We start from the raw sequence: 26,298 nt of genomic DNA, 5'->3' as shown, positions 1-26,298 counted from the left end.
GTTCAGAGGATACATGTGGAGATACTAGTGGTCACGCTCCCATAGACGAGGAGGATGATGACGCCTCCATCTCCGAGGAGTTGGACTTGGACACCCCCCCTCCAGGTCATCACTCAGATACTCCGCAAACACGTCGCATCTACAACACCCGATCGAGGGTGCACCATGCGAGTCGATAGTTTTATGATCCTAAGTCTTGTTTGGAATTGTAGAGTGATCGACAACCCTCTAACCCAATCACATCTCCTCTCCCTAATCAATAAGCACAACTTAGGAATAGTTGGACTTATTGAGCCAATGATTGCATTGGATTGCTCCCATTCCATTGCAAGGAAACTCAGAATGGATCATGTTAATTATCATCCCTCGAATAAGCTCTGGCTTTTTTGGAAGCGGGATTATTCGTTGGTACTACGGGCCGAAAGGACTCAGTACGCCACTTTTGACATACCGTACTCCCTGAAGCCCTACATCCTTACCATAGTTTATGCCTCACATAGACAGCTAGTGTGGGAGGCCCTCTTGGAGGAACTCGCCTTACATATCCATTCCCACTCACGGCTTGTTGATCATCACTGGTTTATAACTGGGGATTTTAACTGTGTACGGGCAGTCAAAGAACGTCAGGGAGGTCACCCACATAGGGCACACTCTATGCAAGCGTTCAACGACTTACTAACCAGACATCACTTGTGGAGCCTCCTACCATCGGTGAGAAGTGGACTTGGTGTAATGGGCGTCAGACAGATGCGCGTATGTACGAGCGGATCGACTGTTGTTTCATTAATAGCACTGCACTGATGCATTGCACCATCACAATTGAGATCCTATTGAGATATTACTCGGATCACTCACTGATCCTCCTCCTCCCGGACTCGAGTAATCGAGTCCGACGTCCTCCATTCCGCTTCCAAGCCATGTGGTTAGAACATAACGACTTCCATCGTTTTGTACGCAGCCATTGGCACGAAACGATCTCGACATCACCTACGGAGAACTTGAGTTATCGATTGAGGAATCTCAAGTTCCACCTGAAATGGTGGAATCGACATGTCTTTGGTGACGTACACGCACTAGTGGAGGCAATCAAGATGGAACTAGCTAATGTCGAGCAGCAATTGCAAGATGTTTGGACAAACGACATGGGAGAGCGTCAGCTTTGACTTAGAGAGCAACTTGAGGACGCTATGCGACGTCAGGAGATTTTCTATAACCAGAAATTGCATGTCCAATGGCTGAGGGAAGGTGATAGAAACACACGTTTCTTTCACGCCTCGATCCGTCACCGAGCCCGTCCTAATTATACGACCCTACTAGAGGTGTATGGTCAGGATCCCGCCCAGCTACCAGGAGCAGGAGTGGCGTTTTATCGTTCGCTCCTCTCCTCACAACCAACTATAGTGAGCGAGGATCTTCTCGCCTCTATCCCCCACTTGGTGACTGACCAAGAAAGCGCCCTCCTCACAGCCCTTCCTACTCGAGCAGAGATCAAGTAGGTCGTCTTCTCCTTGGCTAGGAACAAGGCCCCAGGACCGGATGGATTCTCAGCGCAATTCTATACCGCATGTTGGGATATCGTAAGCACAGATTTGGTGCTTGCTATCAAGGAGGTGTTCACACGCAAAGTCTTCCCTTGAAGTTGGAAATCCACTTTTTTGGCGCTCATCCCAAAAGTAGACACTCCAACTACGTTTAGATACTTTCACCCCATTAGTCTTTGTAATGTATGCCACAAAGTTGCATCCATAATCATTAAAAATAGACTAGGGAACTTCCTTGATCGACTTATCTTGCCTGAACAGTGCGGTTTTGTCAAGGGTCGACAGATCCATGACAATATCATGCTCGTTCAAGAGCTAGCCTAGTCCTTAGACACTCATATTCGGGGCTCGAATGTCATCATCAAACTAGATATGGAGAAGGCTTTTGATCGAGTCAAGTGGAATTTCCTTATCCAAGTGCTGCGTCGCTTTGGGTTCACCACTGCGTTCATTGACCTCGTCGATGTTTGCATTAGAGAGAATCATTTCTCTCTCCTGATGGATGGAAACTCCACTGGCTTCTTCACGGCCACGAGAGGTCTATGACAAGGTGATCCTATCTCACCCACCCTTTTTATATTGATGGAGGAGGTCTTCAGGTGATCGCTCACACGTGCGATCGACCACGGTCTTATCCAACCGTATTTCATGAAAAAGGGCTGTTTGATCCTCTCACATTCTCTATTTATAGATGATGCCATCCTCTTTCTCAATGGATCTAAAAAATCCATTAAGGAATTTATGAGTGTCCTCATAGGATACGAGCAAGCTTCGGGCCAGCTCTACAATGCCTCAAAGAGTAGCTTTATAGTTGGTCCTTCCACCACTACAAAGCACTCTCAGATACTTCAGCACTACACCCGCTACTCACGAGGAAGTCTTCCATTCGACTATCTTGGATGCCCCATCTTTTTGGAACCCGCTAGGCATCATTACTTTGATGCTTTGTTGGGCAAACTTAGAAAGAAACTAGAGGGATGGAAGCTTCGTTTCCTATCCCCTGGTGGATGTATCCAACTTATTCGACATGCCCTCATAAGTATCCCGCTGCACACTCTTGCAGTCCACTCACTATCTCTCATAGCCCTCCGCTCAGCGGAACGACTATGTGCACGTTTCTTTTGGTCTGGTCACCTTGAGGGAGAACATTGCCACCATTGGGTTTCTTGGGAGAAAGCATGTCGGTCGATGGCCGAGGGGGTCTAGGGATCAGATGCCTCACAGATGTCCAAGACATGCTTCAAAAGAAGCTAGTATGGCATATGCGCACCACACACTCTCCATTGGGTAGCTTTATTTCTGCCAAGTATGGTGAGTGGGCCCGTCAAGAGATCGATATCCGGGGTCATCAGAGATGGCAGACGTGGCAGCGCCACTGGCTTGAGATTTCCCAGGTCACACACTGGCATATTGGCCGAGGAGAGATTAGCACCTGGTTTGATACATGGCAGATTGACGAGCCGTTCGCTCGCCACCCACAGTTTGTACCACACCGAGTGTAACTTATAGTGGCCCAACTGCTTAGGGACAACGCACAACACCTATTGGAGGAGCATGTCCTCCCTTCATCCACGTTATCCGAGGTCCAGAGTATCCCAATCGGGTCTAGTCCTGATTGTGCCATTTTGACGCTCACACTTGACTGCGCCTACTCGTGCAAATCTTCATGGGAGCATTTCCATGAGAAATCCCCCATCCAGCACTAGGGTTGCCGCATCTGGCATCCAGCGATCTTTCCTCGAGTCTCCTTTTTCCTCTGGAGGCTATTACATCGGGGCCTTCCGACCGATGATCGAGTTACCCGTACAGGTCACCCTCTCAGTTCTCGTTGCCACTGCTGTCCCACATCCCCACATACTGAGACCATGGAACATCTTTTTTTCCATAGTGAGACAGCCCTCGACTGTTGGCGCCAAATCACACACCATTGGCGTCCACTCCTTCACACTACACTGACCCCGCTCGAGTGTTTTGGCAAGGTATTTCTCTCGCCAACATGCTCTAAACAAAGCCCCATCCTACACATCACCATAGCTTATTTACTATGGGAGATATGGAAAAGGCAAAATTCTTCCCGTTTTGCAAGTTCGCCCATGCGCGCCATGCATCGAGTCAAGCTATGGACACAACGCATCCGAAATCTCATCCCCCTTCGAGCCTACAGCTCAGCCCTCGTGTGTGATATCCTTCGCTCCTGGGGCATTACGGTGACCCTTGCCCCCACCCGCATTCAGCTCCACGTCGTCCATTGGCACCCACCGCAAATCGACATCCTCAAATTGAATGTGGATGGTGTGGCGAAAGGGAACCTGGGACCAGTAGGGGGAGGTGGAATCCTCCGAGACCATAAGGGGAACATTCTCTTCGCTTTCTCTTCTTACTATGGACTACAGACTAATATAGTAGCTGAAGCTATGGCGATACGTGATGGTTTACTCCTCTGCGATGAGCGAAACGAGAGATGTAGTGATGAGGTAGACCTATGGTAGAAATGAGAGATGTAGTGATGTATGTTGGTTGAAATAGGAAGGAGAGAGATGTGTGATGAGATCGTTATGGTGTAGATAGCACGTGAAATGAAGGTTAATTTGAGGATGGGTAGGGGAGGATGACAAAGTGGATTGATAATGGTAATGGATGCGGGTGATAGATGATGAAGATGGATAAACTAAGAGTGTTGGAAACAATTCAATTTAAGGCGAAAGCCTAACCTTAGATCACTATATTTTGCCGGGATCGCAGTGTCTTCTTGCTGTAGATCAACTCCCTATTCTTTGTTGAATCTCCCCAAGCACTAGAGACACCATGGAAAACTTGATGGACCTTCAAAAATTCACTTTCTTTCAATCAGCCTCACTAGGAGGAAGTAAACTTAAAGATGTTTTTTACAAAGATCGGGGCTTAATTTATAGGTTCAACCGTATGGATGGATAGAGGACAAAAAGACAAAGCTGTCCTTGAGACTTAAGCTTGATCCGAGTTTTGGATCATCAGATATCAAGCCTGGAAGATTTATGATTTCTAGCTATCATTTTAATTTAAATATTTCTCTCTCCTCATCCTCGTCAATGCCGTGACGTCATTCGGTTAGTGTTCATCCAATCGTCATTGTTGACTATTTCAAAGAGAAGTAAATAATGATATTTTAATCATCTCTTTCTCAGGCCACAAAACACATTTATTGTTAAAAATACTTCCTTTTTCTGATTGGTCCACATCACCTGCGACAAGAAAATTCAAAAAACCCAAAATATATTTTAAGATTCATTTAAAATAAAATAAAGCCAAAAACTACAACAAATATCTATTTTGACTTAGAAAAATCATATCTTTCCTAATTTAATGTCATAAATTCCACAAAAATCATATTCTGACTCAAAAAATGTTTCCTTTCAGAATATGCTGTCAAAAAAAAATATGGAAATATCAGAGTATCATTATAAATAAAAATGTAAATATGGTCATATTTAGTTACTAAAAATGCATGTTATTAATAGCTCTAAATGTAGGCTTCACTTTATGCTCTCACAATCACGTCTCAATGACCAAGGTTACTTCATCTACCTACTCATTGGATGAAGGTTTAGGTGGGGAAGTCATTGATACCTTCACTTTGTGACATTTGTGACTTTATTCAAAACTGGATCGTAAACTTACATTTGCTAATGTGGGATTTCATAGATTTTTAATATTTATATCTGGATAACATAATTATAGTGCATCCCCTTTTCCTAAGCCAAGGGTGGATCTAATATCTTAGAAACCACAGTGTAAAATAATTATATTTGATTTACGATTCAAATATATTTTATAATAATTTCTCTGGATTTTTCATACATTTTCTAAATAGCAAATCAAATAAATGATGGAGAACTATACATAAGTGAAATAAATACTTATATTTTTTCTAACAAGTTATAATATTTTATAATTATTATTTAATAATTTTTTGATATTTTTAGGCAAGAAATAAACTTGAAGACCAAAAAGAACCTTATGTCACATTTCTCACAATGAAATTGCACCATACATGAGTAGTGGACAAAATACTGTAATTTTTTATATTAAGAGGAATATTTTTTTGATGCGTTTGAATTCTTGAAGTCTCGACTACCTTCTCAAATTTATCTGGATAAAATGGTAAGAAAACTCACATCAAACATTCAGGAGATCACAGAAACCTTGTTGTCATTTCCCCCACGGACCAAGTGGTGATGTTTCTCAAAGAATCTTGATCACTCTTGAACTCGCTCTTCTTCACTATTTTAGAAAAAGAATGGATCAAAGAAATCTGATGGATCAGGCCTCCAACAACAAGTTAAGAGCATTAATTCAGGATGAGATACAAATAGGGAGAAAACGAGTTTAAATTGAAGTGACATAATTATTGAAGTCATCAAATTTAATTTCAAGGGTTTGAATGGTTAGGATTGTTTGATTTGTAGCCTGGATCAATGTTCCACCTTCTCAGATTTGAAAACAGGCCTCACAAATTTAAAATTTATATTAGTTCCAAAATTATTGCATTGAGTTAACCCGATCCACGAGAAGGTTTGAATGAGCTTCTACAGTAGGTTTCTTATGTAAAATAGTGGGATCTAGAGCTCCTAGAGTGGGCTTCTAGATTGGAACCTTCTTACTATCTATCAGATGGCTTCGGTTTAACTTTCCTTCCATCTGTATCTCAAATTCACCATTATATTTACATAATCCCTGTTTTTAAAAGAAAACTCCAAGAAGATTTGAGAAATCCACTTGACTCGAAGGAGTCAAGCAGGGTTAGGCTAAAAAATTAGCAAAATATAAAAAATATATAGCTTAGGTAAATAAATCATAAATTTCTCCTTTTGTCTTTAAATATTGAATAATGCAAGCACAAATCTAAAAATATGTGTTAAAAGAGAGATTTAAAAGCATAATGTTATTGATCTAATTTAATGTTATCAGTATCTCTTCTCATCCCTGTTGAATTATTATTTAAGGACTATTTAAACCCTAATATTTTCTCCCTATGGACACAAACCTTCTTCATCACTAACTACTTAAATTAATTAATGAGTAAGTATTTATTAATTGTTATTGATCAACTCAAATATCAGCGACAAAATAACACCCTCAATTTAACTTCATCCGGCAACAAATGACATTGCATGGACATGCAACACTTCATTGGTGATGTGCACGCGGCAATGGATAGTGTGAGGGAAGTGGACAAATTGATGTTCAAGAGTGACAACCGCAGCCCACAAGAAAAATGTCCTCTCTCAAGTAGTAGTGACCGAGAGGGAATATCATGTAAACTTTTGAGAATAAAATTCAATTCCAAAATCAACAATGAATTCATTTTAAATAGTAGGCTAATTAGAGAGCCCTTGATAACCGAGAAATATAACTGGAAACTCAACATTTCCAAAAAAATTAGAAAAGGGAAATCCAAAAAATAAATGAAGTTGGGGCCTTGGAGCGAGAGTTGATGATGGTGACATAACATGACCTGGTTGTAGGTCATCTACTGCTTCTATTGTTTCTCAAAATGGTGGGGCTAGGGATCATTTTTTTCATGTACTTTGGTGCAGTTCCAAAGTCCTTTGGTGCAGTGTAATATTTTAACCACACTTTGCCCAACCTGTGAAGTGTGTGGCTAAATGAAAATTTTCTAAATAAAAACTCTGCCTTTGCAGTTTTCCAAACCCATTCCCTCATTTCTCACTCTCTGTTTCATCTCTTTCTATCTATTGGCTCTCTCTCAATCTCTCTTTCTCACTTGTCATCTGTATCATCTATATCGTTCTATGTCATGTCTCATTTCTCTTTAGTTTCTCATCTCTTTCCCTTGTTCTTTCTCTCTTACTTCTTTCTCGTTGCCTGTTTCTATCTGATTTCTCTTTCATTTTTTGTCTGTGAATTATCTCTCTTGTTTCTCATCCATTTCATGTATACTCTCTCTCTCTCTTATCTTGCATGTATCTTCTCTCTCTGTATTATCCCCCTTGTTTCACATCAATCTCTCACTTTTCATCTCTGTTCCTATCTTATCTCTCTTATTTCACTTATTTCTTGTCTGTCTCTGTTTTATCTCTCTCCTTTTTGTCACTATCTCTCTCTCTTATATTTTGTTCTCGTCTCTTTCTCTATGTCTCTTTCTTTCTTATCTCTCATTTTATCATCACCCTAATTTCTTATTTCTTATCTCTATCTTATTTCATTTGTCATCTATATATCTCTCCTAAACCCTCTCGTATATTTTTATCTCTCATTTCTCATCTATCTATCTCTCCTAAACCCTCTCGTATATCTTTCTCATCTATCTCTGCTCATGTCTTTGTCTTGTTTCCCTTGTCTTAAATTTGTCTCTCATTCTTTGTTCATTCCTCTGTCTTGTTCCCATTATTTATGTTATCTCATTTTTCCTTACCTCTCTTGTTGTCTAGTGTCACCTTTATTTTATTTTACATCTTTCTCTCTTCTAATCCCTTATCTCTCATTTCTTGTCTAACATACCTTTTTCTTGTCTATCAAGTCTTGGTCCTGTTTTTTACTTTGCACATTGTATACTTCTGTCCCAAAACTACTATGCGCACTGCAAAGGGGGTCTGTTGAGGTCAGAATTTGGTACACTTGGTGATAATATCTTCAATAAACTGCATGACCTTCCATCAATTGAACTAGGGTGTTTTCCCCACCAACAGCCAATAGCACTAAATCCTTTACTTTGTTCATACCACCTTTAAAATTTTTGATCCTTCAGTAATTTATGTAACTTTTCAGACTTGATCCACATTTGACCAAGACCCACTTCAAATTACTAGTAAATGCTCATACGTGCCCCAAGTTTCTTAAGTAGACATACCCGTCTACTTAAGAAATGCTCAACTCCAAAGAATCTATCTTCTTTTTCTTCAAATAAATGATCATGCCACTCATGCTTTCCTATGATTTTAAATCTCATTTTAATAAAGATTCATACTGCATACTCTTAACCTGTTCATCTGTTTGATCCTCTAGAAGTGATGATATGTGAAATACATGTGGAATGATCATGCAAACATTTTAAGTGTGTCAAATGATAACTAGGCAGATCAGCTCATGACCCTTTTCTTCTTACTTACCCCTGAAAAAAAAGAAAGAAAAAGTTTTCATAAAAAGAAGAAGAAGAAATAAAATTTCCAATTAACACGCAGTAGTTATTTTCTTTCTATGAGTTGCTTAGTAATCAAAAGTGAAAGTTAATTAGTTGAAATGGAGGTTGAAGAAGAACACATCAGTGAGAAATTGATTAGAGATACTTTAGAGGATCTCTCATCTCTTTCTATCCTCCACCTTTCATTCCAAAATCTTGGGAGTTATTCTTTCTAAGTAGAAAAGTCATTACACTCGTTTTTTCCTACATTTAGCCTCATTCCTTCCATTGACTTCTCGTGCACTTAGCATAGATAGGTGGTCTTCATTATCCTATTTTTTATTGATCAGACACATTAAATCTTGTGCTCACCAAAGGGGGAGAAGTAAGCGTATCTATCTCGGATAGGAGAAAAGTTAGTAGGAAAGTCACTCTTGAGGTAGTCGCCACCCAAGGAAAAGAGTGTGACTAAGCAATGAGTAAACCTCATTTCAAATGTGCTAAGTGAGGAAACCCCGGGTTCATGATGTTGAACCCAAAGATAACTTTAACTCTCACAACCACCATCTCTGCCCACACCACTGGAAGTTGGTTATGCATTTTTGCGAATATCTGAATTCGAAATGTTCTACGGAAGTATTTATACTATACAAATAGTAATACTCAAGAACTTCATACAAAATACCTAACAGTTAAAAATAGCTGAAATTTCCAATGTTAAACTTTAAGGACATTGCTAAGGGACCAACAATAACTTAAGTTGGGGGGGGGGGTATTTAATGAATCAAATAGTAGGTGCTAAAGGACATCCTTGAGTAATTTTTTTAATGACTATAAATATTTAAATATATCATTCAAATATCATTTAGAACTTAATTCATGAAGTTGGCCTGAATTAGTTATTGAGTATTTGTAAGTATTCTTTTAAACTAACCCCACTCGACTCATAGAGTCAAGTGGAATGAATCTCACTTCACTTTAGAGTTTTTGACATTTCAGGTTGGATCTCATTTTATGGTTATTGGGTTAAGGAAAAGAGATTCAAGAAGGGAAATTCACGTTCAAGGTCCAGAAGTGGCCTAGAGTTACAGCCTGTGTGACTTTAATGAACCTTTCATATCATTTGTGACACATCTTCAAAAGAATGCAAGCCAGGTGAGCGACCTTCATGAGGAGCAATCAGAGGACTCAGACCTAATTTGAGGACACTTCTTCACCAAGATTGAGGCTGCAGAAAAAAACTGGACCATTCAAGGCCTTGGGAGATCCAAGGGTCATCATTTCTCTCTCTTCTCTATATAAACCCCTCACAATCCAAATAGTCACTCTTGTTTCAATCTAAATCCAAGATTTAATGGCATGTGTGAAATTGGTCTTGAGTCATTTAAACTTTACTGAGATTTGGGTAGAGCAGGAGCATTCTAGATCAAGAACTACTGGAGAAGTGGAAGAGCCTTGATCACCTTGGGCCTTGGCGGGTGTGCCAAACAGGTTTAAGAACTATTTCTTCCTCTCATCCTATCTGTTCACCTTTGCCTGCAGGTAATTTGGAGCAGCTAGCCAACATCCAGATGGTTCCAACATCTTCAACTTCTAGAGGGTTAAATTTATTTTAATTTATTATTATTATTTTAAAATTAAATTAGTCCTGTAAAAATCTTTAAAATTCCCAAAATTTATAATTTGTCTAATATTTCCATCTAGGACTAACTTTCATATTGATAAAAGTTATTAACTGTAATTTTAGTTAATCTAGTTACTTTGTTTTACATGTAATAAATTACAAGTATAAAAGAAACTTATACAAATCAACCAAAAAATATTTTAAACTGAAAATTCACTAACTATTGCTTTTCTCTCTCAGGATCGACCCTTACTCTCCCCAAGTTAGTAAGGTTTATAAATATTGTTGTTTTAATTCAGGCTACCTAAATGAGTATAATTATTGATATCTTTATCAATAATAGACCCCCAAAATCTTAGTTATCAGAAACTTTCTAGATTGACAACCTCTTGTTGGATCCCCCCCGAACCAAAACTCCTGCCCAGTCAGTTAAGAATTGGCGATGCCTTCTTAAAGGGTATTCCCCCTTTGATTTATGGAGGTGTGGGATCTACGCTTAATAAGGCCTCACGCGTCTCTTTTCTAGATGTATGAACTGCTCTAGTATCTCTTGAGGAGTTTCATGTTGTAACTAATCAAACTAAATCAAGAAGAAGAAGAAGAAGAACATGGGGAAGGAGAAGGAGAGAGAGAGAGCGACAAATGGTTAGAAAAGTCATTCTACTCCACCATGATTTATTTACATATTGATTCACATTTATATATTGATTTCATCCTATCCATTATACTCCACCATGATTTATTTACATATTGATTCAAATGGTTAGCACATAGTAAGTCAAATAATGGAAATATGTATGTTCTAATCTGTGTTATAATGGTTTACAATGAGTGTATAAAGATTTAATTCTATCCATCTAAATGTTTCCTATCTTGATTGAATCCTCAGGGTCTATACTTTTGTCAAATACTATCCCCTTATCTCATTATAACCATAAGGGTAATAGTTCATTTCTTTATATTTTGTATTTAAATTAAATAGTATTTGTCTAGGCATTATATGACTCAATTCCTGGAAGGTCTCTGAGTAGCTGATTCCTCCATACATACCACTACATTATTAAGAAATATATTGGTTGTGGATGTAGCACTTGCCCTTTAATTTGCATAAAAACCAAGTTGAACTACTAAGCATTCAGGATCACCCTCTACACTGCCTGTAGCCTCACTCTGCTTTGACCCAAATGTTGACCAAAGTTGGAGATTCGATGACTACACACAATGATGTTATCTTTTCAGATTATATTTTCTCACCTCATGTTACGTCTTTGGTGATTGAGGATCTTAAATATTATGATATGCAAGTGAAGTCAGCTATGAGAAAAAAATAGTTGGAGTATGCTATGTTCGAAGGATACAAGAACCTTAGTGTCATACAAATGGGATTCATTCACCCATCAATCGCGTCTTATTATCATATTTGCCTAATGTTTTTATTATGTCCAAGATTAAAAGCACAATGTTCTCTACATTAGAGCTTCAAGTAGTAGTTATGTTCCTGCTTCACTAAGCCATATCGCGGTTTCATTTCTAATTGTTTCCTTTTTGAATACATTAATTTTATTTTATCTTCTTACAATTTATTTTTTCTTCTCGGCTTCATACTGAATCCGAATCTTGTATAAAGTTTTATTCTATTTTATACGGTCCTCAGAATGTATTTTTGTGTACAGACTGATTACATTAAAATTTTCATCAGCTTGACAAAAGATGAAAAATTAAAGATTTGGTATCTGCCCTTGGATCCAGCATTGTAGCAAGGTTTGATTTTATCAGCTTTACCTGTTCTCAAGCATCTATTTCAGTATGTTTTGACCTTCAGTTATGTTTTAGTAATATTATTCCTCTTTTTATACTTGGACACTCGTCATCATGTAACATATATTCTTAGATATTTTAGATTTATCGCAATGTTTTCCAGTTATCTTAAAGAATGTTTTCAAGCATTTAACTTCTCTAATGACGTGTCTCGGTAGAGGACAGTGGGGAAAGACATTGATTACCCTAATGGGTAGCATCACATAATGGGATTAAACGTAACAGACATTAGATTTATTTTCATTTCCTTTTCTTTTAATAGTTTTGGGTTTTTCTTGTAAGTCCAAACGTCCAAGGGAGAAGGCTACAAAAGCCCCCTCCCTTGATGTAAACGTCGAGAGAAATTTGAATGAGAGTATCTTCATGTTCACCCTGTAGGCTTCGCTGCCGCAGCCGATGTGCCGCCGCCACGTTGCTGCCGCACCGCTGCTCCAACGTCAAACCCTCTTCCTCTCATTTGCAATGAGCAGTTGTTGTCGTCGGCCTCGTTTCTGCCATCTGCAGTTTGTTGCCCTTGTCTTCACAGTCACCACCATCGCTCTCTGCCGCCGTCCTGCGTCATGTTTACACCAAGTTTTATTAAAAACGAATTTAGTTGCAAGGAAAAATATTTTATTTATTAAATTCAACTAGTGTTATTATGATCAATTGTGTATAATCATGGTTTCAGCCAAAGAGGTCTGTGAGATTTGGTTAGAATCAGAAGATATAAATTTTAATCAAATCATTCAATCTCAGTCTGTCTTCAAACGAACATTTTCCACAATAAACTCTTAATTAATATGTTCTATGTATACTAAGTAACAAATTACAAACTATTTATGGAATTGCTAGGGGATAGGGAGTTCTAGAATATTTGTCGCTTGCATGATTCCCAAATCCATTTCTGATTGAAGTTTACTTACATGTTCCTACAAATACTAAAATTTTCATGGGGTAGGAAGTAAAACATTTGAGCTTACTCAAGTCAGTGTCCTTGTTCTACAGGAGTAGCAAGTGAAAGGAACATAAACTAACCACATATATAATACAGATATATGCAAGGAATAGTTTTTGCATACAAGATTTGCTAGGTTTACTAAGCATTGAAGAGAAAATAGACGGAGGGCTAATGATAGCCTCAACTTTTGTGCTTTTTACTGGTTATTTACTGGTTATTTACTGGTTAATCGTGTGAGGATTTGAGCTATGCAACAATAATTTTAACCTCACAGCCTTAGGGCGAGTAAGGTGTCGATCCACAGGGAGCAGATAAAACAATAGCACTTCCTTTTCAATTCAATTTAGATTATCAAATCTCTGTATTCAATCCTAACAATTAGAGAAATTATCTTTAGTAAAATTTCATTGAGTTTCCTCATAAAAGATATGTAAAATAATTTCTCGTTAGAATAATGAATTCCGTCTCAGGATTAGTTCACAGGAGTTAACACTTTAATGTTGTTTCTTTTATCTACAGGCTTACCCCTGTAGGCTTGGCAAAATGACAAACACTTGGCGGACGCACTTGCAGTGGTCTCTACCCACGGCTTTAGCTGCGTGCAGATGTACCTGCGGGTGCGTTCGCGTGCGGCACGAGCACGCGTGCAGCGTACCTGTGCGCGAGCGTGCTTGCGCACGGGCAGCTGTGCTCAGCACGGCTGCGTGCACGCTTGGCTGCGTGTGGCTTGGCTGCGCGTGACTTCTGGCTGCGCGCGGCCTGTGCTGCACACGGCTTCTGGCTGCACACGGCTTCTGGCTGCGCGCGGCCTGTGCTGCGCGTGGCTTGGCTGCGCACGGCTTGGCTGCGTGCGTGTTAGCAGCGCACTGCCTATGCCAACAGGGGGGCTGTGCGAGCTTGATGGCTGCGCGCAGTGCCCTGGGAGTAGAGGCAATTTTCTGCTGCAAAATGGTAGCTCTGTGGGCGAATTCTGAGCTAGATGCAATGGGTGGATAATCGATTCAAGGTGAAACAAGAAGAAGATAGAATTGAACAAACAGTATACTTGAAATCAAACTCAAATGAAGAACAATATCAGTTGGAACCGTTGGAAGACCACTGGTGTGTGTCTTCCAACCCAACCTAGATTGTCTGATAGAGAGAGAATTACACAATCACTGAAGCTTGGGAAATCACTCCAACTTGTGTCACGATCCTTGCAGCGAGGTGGAGGTCGTCTAGCCCAAGCTACACCTCAGCTTGCTCCTTCTCTCCAGCACCAATGCTCATCAGCTCTTGGAGGGTGCAGAACTCTTCTTCTCCAAGCTCTAACCTGTTGAGACAGAAATTTTGGACAACCTAAAATGCTCTCTCAAGAGGCTATTTATAGGTTTCTCTCTTTCTTGTGCTTCTTGGAGTTTTTAGGGTTTTTCTTCCTTGTAGTTTTCGCCAGCTTCTCTTGGTCAAATGCCTTCTCCTTGGTGTTTGATCCACATCTGAACTCATTAATCCAATAAGTGAGATCTAATCCACTTGATTCAGAGAATCAAGTGGGGTTAGTAAGTATGAAAATAATGCACCTGAAATATGACAAATGTGGATTAAATGTATGCAAATGACACTTTGATGCCCAGTGAATCCTTAATAATTTTATGACATATTGCGAGTCATCAGCTAAGCATAGTCCATTGGATATTATTCAATCAATGCTTCCTACATGAACATCGGGATCGGTATCTTCTCGTCTTGATTTGTTATAGGGGTGATACCCTCATTATTAGGGTATTTAGAGTCAGCCACATAATTCTAGAATTTCAAGAAAAAAACTTTCATAGAATATTAAAGTTTTAGGGAATAAGTCTCCCTTTTAAGATTCTCCTCTTATTTTATGAAATTGACAATTAATAAGGCAGTATACACATCAAGACGACATACAAAATAGAAAAATATCTAGTTGTAAGATTTATGATTCAAAACTTGTAAGATTGATGAAGAGAAACACAATAATGATATAGGATAGTAAATGGAATGGTTAAATCCCCAAGTCATAAGTTTAGGCCCTAGAGATGGGCTCCATATTATAGATTTGAAAAATGAGTAACGAATCAAAAGTTGCTGAGATATTAATGAAATTCTTTAAGGGGCGCTTCAGTAAATTTCACGTCTTTTTTCCTTCATTAAAAAAATTAAGATCTGTATCAGCTTTATATTAATTTCCTTCATTTTCTTTACTTTTAAATCTCTATCCTTTTTCAGTAGATCCTAAACTTGAATTATATAATTATAATTCTTTTCAAAATTATTCAGACAACTTAGATCTCAGTTTCAAGTTGGTACTTTATCTCATCTTCTTGCACATTTCTTCATGGGTGTTCCCTCGCTGCGATATAATTTTAACCATCTCTACTACTAATAATAGGAATTGGTGTACCCTTCTGGACTCTGATTGGCTGAAATGAGAGTGAGAGAAAAGAGAGAGAGTGAGAGAGAATGAAGAAACACAGGTGTAACCCAAACTTGACTCCTGTGTTTCTTCATTCTCTCCCTCCTCTCTCTTTCTCTCTCTAGTGAGGTGCTCTGGCCATGGCGCCCAAGGAGGTGAAGGTAAACGGAGTTAGGGCGGAGGCTGAGCTCGAGAAGGCGGAGGAGGGTGTGGGGATCAACAGCGGAGATGTCGCCATGTGGGGGGATTGTCGGCAATGGATTTAGACTTGCACTCCTAGGGATTGAATAAGGCGGACTGCCATGGCTTGATGAGGAAGAAGCAATTGGTGAGAACGCGCGGCAAGGAGGAAGCTGAAAAACAAGGAAGGAAGGGTAGATTGATCTCGATCGGTGGTAAGAACTGGTGTGAATCATCTCGGTTGTTCTCTATTTTGAAGTTTGTTCTTCATTTTTGGAAGGTTGAGTTGTTGCGTTTGGCTGCGTAGATCCGAGATCTAGAATTGATTCCTAGGGAGACAACTGGATCGCGGGTAGAAGGAGAGTTTCGTTGATGGAATACGCTAGGATAAGGAGTTTGTAGCCGGGGAAACCCTAGATCTTGGGCTCGAAGGTTGTCAAAGACCAATCTAAGCCTGGAGAACTACGGGGAATGCATGTCTCATCCTTCTCATATCATTTTTTATTTCCATAAAACTTCTCTTATGTTGTGTCGTTTTCTCAACTATAGTGATTACTGGCCAACTATAGTGACATACAAAGGTCTTGAAGGATAAACAAGTGTTGTTGATCGTGTCGTGCGGAGAAAAGATGTGAACAACATGCTATGCATCAAATTTATTATTCGCCATACCCGTAGACCTGAGGTAGCTGTCTATTTGTGTTGGTTTTATTTTCGTTGTAGTTGTAGCTTCTGCTTTATGTTTCCTCATGAATGTAGGTTGGGGACAAATTTAGCAGCAGACACGGGCAGAAGGGAGTTTGCAGTACAATTGTTCGGCAGGAAGACTGATGGAGCGTGTCCAAGCGTCGTCAACAACACGTCATCAGAGCCATCCTCATCAGCATCAACATCACCGCCAGTCTGTGTCCAGCCCGACCAGCACGCCAAAGCGTCCGTGAAGACGCCCCAGTTTAAATACCTCGGGTAATGCACATCCGTGCTCGTATATTTGTGTTTTAGTTATCTGTTTTCAGCCATCTTGATTTCTGTTTTCATTCGTTCGTATCATTTTTAGTTCACATCATCTTGTCCTTGGTTTCTTATTTGTGTTGTAAATGAAGGGGGAAATCCTTATTGGACTCTCCTTTCTGAACTCCATGTAAGGGTCCATCATGGCCCTATATAAGGCCATCATGGGACCGCGTTCAATCTCAGATCTGGAAGTTTGCTTTTGCAGTTATTTTCATCCAGGTCTCACCCCAAGAAGAAGAAGGAGAGGAAGATGAAGAAGAAGAGGAGGAGGAGGAGAAGAGAAAGAAGAAAGAAGTGAGAGCCAGGGTAGAAGGGACTGAGAAGGAATCTCTACCGACTAAGCTTCCTTCCCTTGGCCCTCCTTGAAATCGTCAAGACGCCATCGCTTCCGGAAGAGTTGCCATTGCCAGGTCTCTCGAATGGAATCTGCGCCGCCGGTGCAACTGTGCCAGATCCGCCAAATCCCTCCGGTTCGTGTCGCGTTCACGTGAATCACCAGCAGCAGCTCGACCATGCCATCATATGGTGCCCAGTCGTCGTGGGCATCTGCATCTTTGTGGATGGATTCTCCCTGCGAAACACTGATCATGCCAGTGGTCGGTTGATCCACGCCCCCGAACGGGTGCAACTGGACATTGGATCTATGCATCACCACGGACAAACCTCTCCCCGCGGGTCGTTGAACCACTCCTGTGGTGGTCCGATCTTTTTGTCGTACGAGAGCCAACCCGACGTGAGACCTTGCACCACCGCAGTCGAAAGTCATTCCGTGGGTCGCGAAACACACTTGCTACCGGTCAACCCGCAGTCTCAAACTAGTGTTCCCGATTGATTGCTCTTGCACCGCCGCGGACAGAATTTTCTTCCGCGGGTCGCTGACTTTTGCCAGCGGCTAGTTGGTCCTGCCTACGAACAGTGGACGTTGGTGATTCCCAACGGATTGATCATTCTTGTGGCTAGTCCTTTATATTCTGCCAAAGATTATTGACCCGTCGTCAGAAAGCCGCCCCTCGATTGAGGAGTGATCGTGTTGGTCCGTCGACGTGCTGAGCTCTACAGGCGAGCCCTCAACTGACCTTGGTGCCGTGAAACTGCCCGGGTCCCCTCCCGACTGACGGCCGCCAGCCTTCAAGCCGCTGCCAGTTGAGTCGTTGTCGGCCATCGGGACATCATGCCATCGGTCGACACCTCCGCCATCGACTCTCGCTCTTGATACCTCGCCTCCAAACCCCTCCAATTGCTCCTACACTCCATTGCCAGTTGAGTTACGCCGGCCCCTCTTCGGCCCCTCCCCATCGCCACTCGTACTGATCCGTGTAAGGATGAAGACATCAACGATGAACGCCGCCACCGATGAGGTACGCCATTCCCTTTGCTTGTTAGTTTAATTACATCTTCCAGTATACTTTTTGACTGCACTCCACCGTGCCGGGTTAGTATAGGTGAGAGAAAATGGTGGCGTGGATGCAAACGCATCGACTTTGGACGTGTTACCACCGTCAATCAAAGTCAACGCCGCCGCTACGAACACTCTGCCACTGTCAACCAAAGTCAATGTCGCCGCTACAGACACGCCACCACCGTCATCGGACGAAGTCAATACTCCGGCATCACTCACGTCTCCACGCATGTACGCCCCATAGCGCATCATGACACGTCGCCAACGGCAGATCAACAACTATCCCTTGACGTGACACGAAGCACGTCTCTCGTCTTTAATTTCTCGTCGTTAAGTTGTATTTTCTCTTTCCTCCAAGGCCTATATGTACAGGCCATTGTTTCAAGAAACAGTTAGGCAGTCATTATTCAAGAATTGAGTTTGTTTTAACTCTTCTTGGAGGACTGCCCAGCCTCCCCTATCCTTCCTCTCACCTTACCACTGCCGCTGTCGCCGCTGCCGCAGCCGCCGCCACCTTGCGTCCCCGGTTTTCCACCTCCTCATCCTTCTTCCCCTCTCTTCCCTTCCTCTCCATTCCTCTCTTTCTCTCCTTCCCTATTCTTTCTCTCCCCTCACCCAAGGAAACCACCCAGGGCCGCCCTAGGAGGCCACCCTTGGCCACCCAAGACCGCCGCCTAGGGTTGCCGCCCAAGCCACCCAGGGCTGCCACCCAAGACCGCCCAAGGCAGCCGCCCTAGGCCGCCCAGGGCAGCCCGCCCTAGGCCGCCCTAGGCCGCCCTAGGCCGCCCAAGGCCGCCCAAGGCCGCCGCCGAAGCCGCCCGGAACGCCCAGACTTCTCGTCCAGTGGGCTATTCAACGCCCGGATTCGTCTAGTTTCATCATGATCAGAATTCCCCACAGCCTCTTCACGCACTATGGTGCCGAGGTACGCCTGAACTCTTTGGTGTTGAAGTGTTCTCCGTCCAGTATTCCACGAGAAGTCTCCACCGCCGTCAGCTTTGATTTGATATGAATTTTCCTACAATTCTCTTCGAGAGTTTCTTTCGTGACGTGAATTCGGGTATTGATTTTGGTGCCTTGGCATCGTCGCGGTGGGTGAAGACAGTACTCCCGCCCTAGACGAGGATCGGAGCTGTACCACCAGTATTTCATCGGTTTTAAACTTCGAATTCGACCGTGTGGATTTCTGTGGTCTGTTTTATCCCTCCATACAAACCCGTCTAGCACCCTTTCCCATCGTTGTCATATCCATCCCCTCAGTCGCCCTTCTCACTAGCCGTCCTGCACCAGAAAATTCTCAAGAAGCTACGAAATTGAGCGTCTTCCTTGGTCGGGGACTGAGTCCATCCGTTACGAACGAGCCCTTATAGAAGTGTTCCGTTCGACGCCATAGTCGCCGTCGTCGCTCCAACGAGGGTCAGAAGGTTGCCGTCACCGTCAACGGCCATCGCCTCGGAGCTCGGAGCTTGGTGAATTCCCACTCGTCGGCCCCTGCACGTACTCATCACCTAGGACACTCGCATCACGTAGTTACATTCACCTAGTGAATTATCCGTCAGACAACGACTTCGACGACGTCCGACATCAAAGACTTTCCATTTTCAAAAAGTGGAATCTGCGCTGATTTGATCATAAATCCCGATGGATACCCCAGGTAGATAGTTTATATATGTATATTTTACATGCCTAACATCTGTCAATGCTATTTCCACAATTTTCATTTCGGTAATTCACTTAATAGATAAATTATATATGCATCTTTTCCATTGGCTGGGAGATCCTCGCAAAGGGCGAGGGGACAGTTGCTGATCCCGTCATGTTGACATTTTATAACTTCTTTGTTTTTTGCTATCCTTCTCTACCCTTCTAATGTCATATCAAATGGATACCTTCTTTATCCTTCAGTTTCTAATTGTTGGTCATTATAAAACCATGAATTTGGGATGATGACTGGAGTTTGCAGCAAACATACTCCATTATCTTTCAATCCATTAGTTGATTTCTATTTTGAACCTATATTTCACCATTTATAATTAGTTTTCAGCCATCTATCCCATTGGGTTCTACTTAGACATATCAGTAAGCACTACTCATTAATATAGTCTGGTATCATTATGATGAATTTACTGGTACAAGAAGTTTGTTTTCTAGATGAACCATCTACCCCTCAAAAGTTGAGATGATCATAAATTTATGAGACTCTTTGAACTTTTGATTCGCAGTCGGATGACAATTGGAAAGATGATTGAGCTTCTTGGTGGCAAAGCTGGAGTTTTGTTGATGGAATCTGCTAGGATGAGGAGTTTGGAGGCCGTGTGGTGCGGTGCGGAGGAAGATAGAGTGCGGTGCGGAGGGGTCGTCGCCCGGGTGGACAGAAGGCGCTGCTGAGGAAGGAGGTTGTTCTTGAGGCCGCCACGGAGCCGGCCGCGGAGGCCTGGAGAGAAGAGATTCAGGCCTGCATCGACTCGCTTTGTGAGCATGATCCTGTCCTTGGAATTGTTGGCGTTTTTAAATCTTTTTCCCTGTTCTATCTTTTGTTCCTCATTGGATCATTGGATTGGATTTGGTGGTTTCTACAATGATTCTAAAATCTACGGAAATCTACAGAAATCGAAAATCTTGAATACAATAGACCATTGATTTTTGATTTTTGAGCGCAGATTTCCGTAGCTTTCGAAGACTTTCTAAATTCAAAAATAGATAATAGACTTTCGATTTCATATTTGATCTTCAAATACAAGATTCTGGATTGTGTCGTTGATTCAGAAGATGACAGATTTAGATCCGATTGTGAATTTTAAATCTATTGATCATTGTGAATTTTAGATCTGATTTTCTGCTCTTTAAAATCAATCTGGATTTCATCTGATTATTGTGAATTATAGATCCGATTGTTAATTTTAGATTTATTGGTTATTGTTAACTTTAGATATGATTATCTGTTTTTTAAATTCAATCTGGGTTTCATCGGATTGTGAATTTTAGATCTACCGAAATCTACGGAATTTTAGATCTACGAAAATCTACGGAAATCTTCTGAATCAACGTCTACGAATACACAATCAAAAATCGTGTATTCGAAAGTCGAATATGAAATTGAAAATCTAAAATATATTTTCGATTTTAGAAAATCTTTGAAATCTACAGAAATCTGTGCTCAAAAAACGAAAATCAATTGTCTAATGGATTCATGATTTTCAATTCATCTGTTATACTCAGAATTGGATTCAAAATCTAAGAAACGAAATCATCGGGAATCATATTCGCATATGAAATCTAAAATCCATCGAAAATCGTGTATTGGATTTAAAATCTAAAAACGAAATCAACAGAAATCATATTCGAATATGAAATCTAAAATATATCGAAAATTTCATATTCGAAAACACTCCCCCTCCGTTACTGTCGAACTCCGAACCCTACGGCGCTTTCCCCCTTCAGACTCCCTTCTCTCCCCCCCGAAGCATCTCTTCTCCTCTCCGTGGTCGTCGCATCTCTCCCTCTCCCCCTTGATTCAGGTTGCATATTTTGTGGTGCATCTCTCTCCCGCTCCGATTGTGCTGTTCTTCCTTCCTTTGCCGCCGGAGCCGACCTTGCTGAACCCGTCCTCGCCGCAGCAGGGGAAAAATTTTCGAACTTTCAAGTGGGTACCTTGGTTTAGTTCTAAGTTGTGCAGGATCTCCATTTCAATCGTGCGGTTTATCTGGTTGTACTTGAGTATCAAATAGCAGACATGGTATCGCCTCTCTTTTCGTTTTACTTGTCTTTCCTTATTTTTCCTCGTATTTTATTTATATTTCTTTAAGAATCTCGCTGCATGGAATGAAATGTGCGTAGTTGGAGTTTTCTGTTTGAATTAGGCACATTTTCTCGTGTTCTTTTTGCTGGTTTGATTTCACCCACGAATTTAATCATATTCTGATAATTGGTTTTCTTATGTATTCCGCTCTAGAAACATCAAGAAACCTGGAGGAAAGAATATATTACGCCTATTTATCAGTGGAAGAGGATGAATCCTGAAATTTTCGATTCGTTGAAAACTTATCTTACTCGGTTTCTACTGATCTCTATAAATCAGAGGCGTTTTATTAACTTTGATGGATATTATTACCAGGGCGGCAGAGAGCGAATAATATATATATTTTTTGAAGAAAGAGAGCGAAAAATATAGCAGTATCCATCGTTATGTTTCCTTTACAGAGATGGGAAAAGGAAGAACTAGGATGGGTAATGGAAAATATTGGATTTTGGATAATACGAATTTTAAATTCAAATGAAGAATAGAGCCCTTGTTGACTGTTGGGCAAGAAGGTCCACGCATTAATACACCTTTGTCATTGTCGCACCAGTGCTGCATCTTGTTCTGGTTTGTGAAACTTATAAGATACTTTTGTGAAACTGGATAGAACGACAGAGCGTCGAGTCCTCTCCCAATAAAAAATATCTAGTTTAAACTACCATTGTGGTGCCACAAAATGTATCCCCGCCATGAAACTTAATTTCATAGAGATATAGAGAGAGATTTCATAGAGATACACAACCCCGCCTGAGCAAGGTCGGCTCCGGCAGCAAAGGAAGGAAGAACAGCAAAAGCGGAGCGGGATAGAGATATAGAGAGAGATTGAGAGAATAACACGACTATCGCACGGAAGTTTAGGGCGAATTTAATTATGTAATATGAACTACTCGTCATCCGTCCTATCAAGTACATTCATTATTATTACATTATGCATATATAAATTGTGAAAACTAGAGGGGCCCGCTCGCAATGAGTTTGATTGTCGTTTAGAATTCTTGTTCTTATTGGTGTTTTTCTTCTCATTGCCTGTCCGATTGAAAAAGTCAAAAAAATTTAAAACATTTTCTCTGATTCTCAGGTGGTGGGAAGGTGGTAATTTGACTTATGTATGCATTCAAATTATAACGGGGGAAACAAGATGAAGATTAAGGAGAAGAGCAGGTTGAAGGAGATGCTAGAAGAGAAAATCGGTGATGGTGAGGTGGGCATGCCAACAGAAGCCCATTCTGCTGCTAGAAAGAACAAGAAGAGAAAATCAAGGAGCCAAACAGCAAGTAAAACTGATGAAGGAACTTCATCTGTGGGCAGTGGAAAGTTGTCAGTGAATATTCAACGGAAGAGACCGATGGAATTTGAAACTGAAGACGGTGGAACACCAAATAGCAGTTGTAAAGAAGAGACAAAGGTTAGTTTGAGATTACCAGAAGGCAAAACGAGGAAGAAGAAGAATTCTGAGGTCTGTATGGATGGGGATTCCTTCCAATCTGGTGCTTCTTCCCAGGTTTTGATGAACATTGACGAGGAAAGCAAGCGAGAAAAGAAGAAGACGAAGAACAAGAATGAGATGATTAACGACTTGAGAAATGAAGAGTTCAAGAAAAATAAGACATTCAGCAAAAATGCAAGCAATTCAGGTGAAGTGACTTCCTTTACTGTGGATGATAATAATTCCAATACGAAATGCAAAGAAGGTGCTGACGAAGAGTCTGGGGGAAAACTTAAGAAGAAGAAACTCAAACAGAAAGCTACTAAAAATACTAATGCGACGACATCAAGCAGCTCTTCAGATGGAGTATTTTTGGTCACAAAAGTAACAGAAAACGCATCGGACAACCAGAAAAATCAACATAATTCTTCTGTGAGAACTGATGAGAAGAAATTAGGGAAGAAGAGGAAAATCAGACATGGTACGGGTGAAGTTCCCGAGAAGAAGAAGATATTGGAGCCCATGAAACATTCAGTTGAGGGGGAAATGTCTAGACAAAATGACCAGGAGAAAACTCCCTCCAAGTTGTCCAAAACGAGAAAAAGGGTGAGTTTTTCAGGTCAAGATGAAGTGTTTCCTTCAACTTCAAAAGAGAAACAGGTGGGCCAAGGCAATGGGGAGAATATAGTGCATGGGAAGAGGTACTCTCAAGAAGAAGATGAATTGATCAGGGAAGCTGTTTTCCATTACATAAAGGTGCATTTCATCGGTATCATTCAAGTTTTTTTTCAAGCTTTTTTGTCGAGATTTTCATTGATAATCGTTTTATAAATGCTCAAAATAAACGTAAAGCATGTTATGTTTAGAAATGGTTCTCTAAGATTTCTTTTTTCCTATGCATTTTTTTGTTTGGATAAAGAGTAATTTAGTTCCCAATCCAGGTAAACAACTTGGGTGACGATGGTTTGCAGATGGTTCTCAACTGCAAAGCTCATCCAGAGGTTAGGGGCTGTTGGGGGGAAATAGGTAACTTCTTAAGCTTAAGAAAGAAATACACCATCTCTGAGCTACACTTAGTTAAGTAGACAATATCGAGCCATTGAATCATGAAAGTTGTCTAGAGTAAGTTCAATAGAGCTATAGAATCGAAATCATCTTAAATGCATAGTAACATATGTGGCGTGTGTGATCTGGTCAGATATATGATTGGAATTAGTTCAATGTGATGAGAATTTGGCCGTAACCCATTTTTCCAAAAGTATTCTGTGTCATCCTCTTCTCCCTCTCTTTTTCTCTCTAGAGCTCTGATACCTCATAGCTTCTCAAATTTTTTGTTTGCCCGTGTTCAAGGGGCCGATTTGCCGTGGAGGACAGTCGTAAGTATCTACCGCCGAGCGCAGATTTTGTTAAGGAGGAGCGAGACACGAAAGTGGGAGGCCGAAGAGTTGGATGTCATCCGAAGGTAGCTCCCCATGATTTTTGTTGTCATCGTTTTCTCTTCTCTTCTACTGGCTGCCTATTCCCTTCATACATGTCACTTGTCCAGGTATTATAGAGAACATGGAGCCAAGTGGAAAGAGATGGCCGAGATCCTGGGCAAGCACAGACTCCACGTCAAAGACGCATGGAGGAGACGCGTCAAGATGCCAAACCCAAACAAAGGTCCGATCAGCTGTCCCATAATACGCCCACTCTATTTAGGGTTTATGGTTAAGTTTTTTATGGTTTATTGTTCTTGTTCACTGACTACTCGAAGGGATCATCATTCCAGGTAAATGGTCACAGGAGGAATATCAGTCTCTATTCAACCTAGTCAACGCTGATCTGCAGATAAAGGCCTTTGAAGAGAGGAAGACCAAGCACGGACTGGTGCCTTCTGTCTTTTAAATTTTTTTTGCCCCTATGTTTCCAAAAGAAATTTTCCGGCCCTTCTTTTTCTTCATATCTTCTCATTAATTTTCTCCAACTTTATCTTGTGTTTGGTAGCTGAGGGAGAACATTGCATGGTCAGCCATAAGCGAGAAGATGTCAACCCGCCTCGAGATGTCCTGCTGCACGAAATGGTAAAAAAAAATAAGGGGAATGTGACATAGGTGAATTTCACGACGTTGACTTTCTGTCGGTCGTTGACTTTCAGGTACAAGCAGTTGACTTCGCCCATGGTCGTCAAGGGAATCTGGGCTGACACTGATGACTATCTCCTCATTGATGGGTATTCCTCTCTCAAATGGATAACTCCAATATGATAAATTACCCACTCACGTCTCCGGACGAGGGCACAAGGGCACCGTGATTCGGCCAATGATAAGGAAACGTCGATAATATTATACATATGTTTTTGATCTATTGGTGGTTTGACTGTGGTGGTAGGCTGCTCAAGCTCGACGCGTGCTGCATGGAGGACGTTGACTGGGACAGCCTTGTTGAGGACAGGTGGTGGCATTGACTGGGCCCTCCTGTTTTATTGTTATCTATTGGGGATTGATGTTTGACTTTGACTTTGCAGGCCAGGGGAGGTGTGCTTGAAGAGGTGGCGAGAGATGACGAAGCATATCGGTGGGGCCCGAGAGAAGTCGTTCATGGAGCAGGTGGAGATACTCGCCTCCAGGTACTGCCCAAGTATGATGGAGTTCAGGGAGGGAACTGATGTCAGATACTAAGTGGAAACTCCGATTAAATTGGGAAATTCAGAGCCTGCGTCTTGTTAGATGCAATCTTATTTTATTGTTTTCGTCATTCAAATTTGCTGCTGTCGGCCCCCATGGCTCCTGCTACATCAGCTTATATCATAAGGAAAAAATATTTCGGATGATGATCCATCTCCATATGCTGAGAAGTTTAATTCCTAACTGATGAGATGCTTGTTTGCAGTTTAGAACAAGAAATTTTAAAGCCACTGACCTCAGTGATTTTTTAGTGGTTATCTCTTTTTAACAATCATAATGAAGCTTCCCGATGTCTGGTTTTCAGGCCACTAATTTATTTGTTGTATATCAGTGCCACAATGCCAAATGA

At 41.2% G+C, this 26,298-nt stretch overlaps 1 protein-coding gene across 4 annotated transcripts; it reads left to right on the top strand.

Moving 5' to 3' along the window:
- The first annotated feature begins 20,199 nt into the window (after nucleotides 1–20,199).
- LOC144708394 (uncharacterized) lies at nucleotides 20,200–26,095 on the top strand. Of its 4 annotated transcripts, none has more exons than XM_078581689.1 (10): nucleotides 20,200–20,530; nucleotides 22,936–24,039; nucleotides 24,225–24,309; nucleotides 24,634–24,745; nucleotides 24,830–24,945; nucleotides 25,055–25,152; nucleotides 25,270–25,346; nucleotides 25,421–25,495; nucleotides 25,654–25,716; nucleotides 25,790–26,095. In XM_078581689.1, exons 2-10 carry the CDS (start codon nucleotides 22,966–22,968, stop codon nucleotides 25,941–25,943), a joined length of 1,854 nt encoding a protein of 617 aa, XP_078437815.1. In that variant the 5' UTR covers nucleotides 20,200–20,530; nucleotides 22,936–22,965; the 3' UTR covers nucleotides 25,944–26,095. The 4 variants fall into 4 exon arrangements, with proteins under 4 accessions (XP_078437815.1, XP_078437816.1, XP_078437817.1 ...); XM_078581690.1 differs by lacking the exon at nucleotides 20,200–20,530 and adding an exon at nucleotides 21,455–21,701; XM_078581691.1 differs by lacking the exon at nucleotides 20,200–20,530 and adding an exon at nucleotides 21,455–21,794 and having other exon boundaries at nucleotides 24,255–24,309.
- The last annotated feature ends 203 nt before the right edge of the window (nucleotides 26,096–26,298 follow it).

Source organism: Wolffia australiana, chromosome 10, assembly GCF_029677425.1.
Source record: "Wolffia australiana isolate 7733 chromosome 10, ASM2967742v1".
Classification (NCBI taxonomy): Eukaryota; Viridiplantae; Streptophyta; class Magnoliopsida; order Alismatales; family Araceae; genus Wolffia; species Wolffia australiana.
Note: the sequence above shows the minus strand (reverse complement) of the source record. Positions and strands in the feature narration are given on the sequence as shown.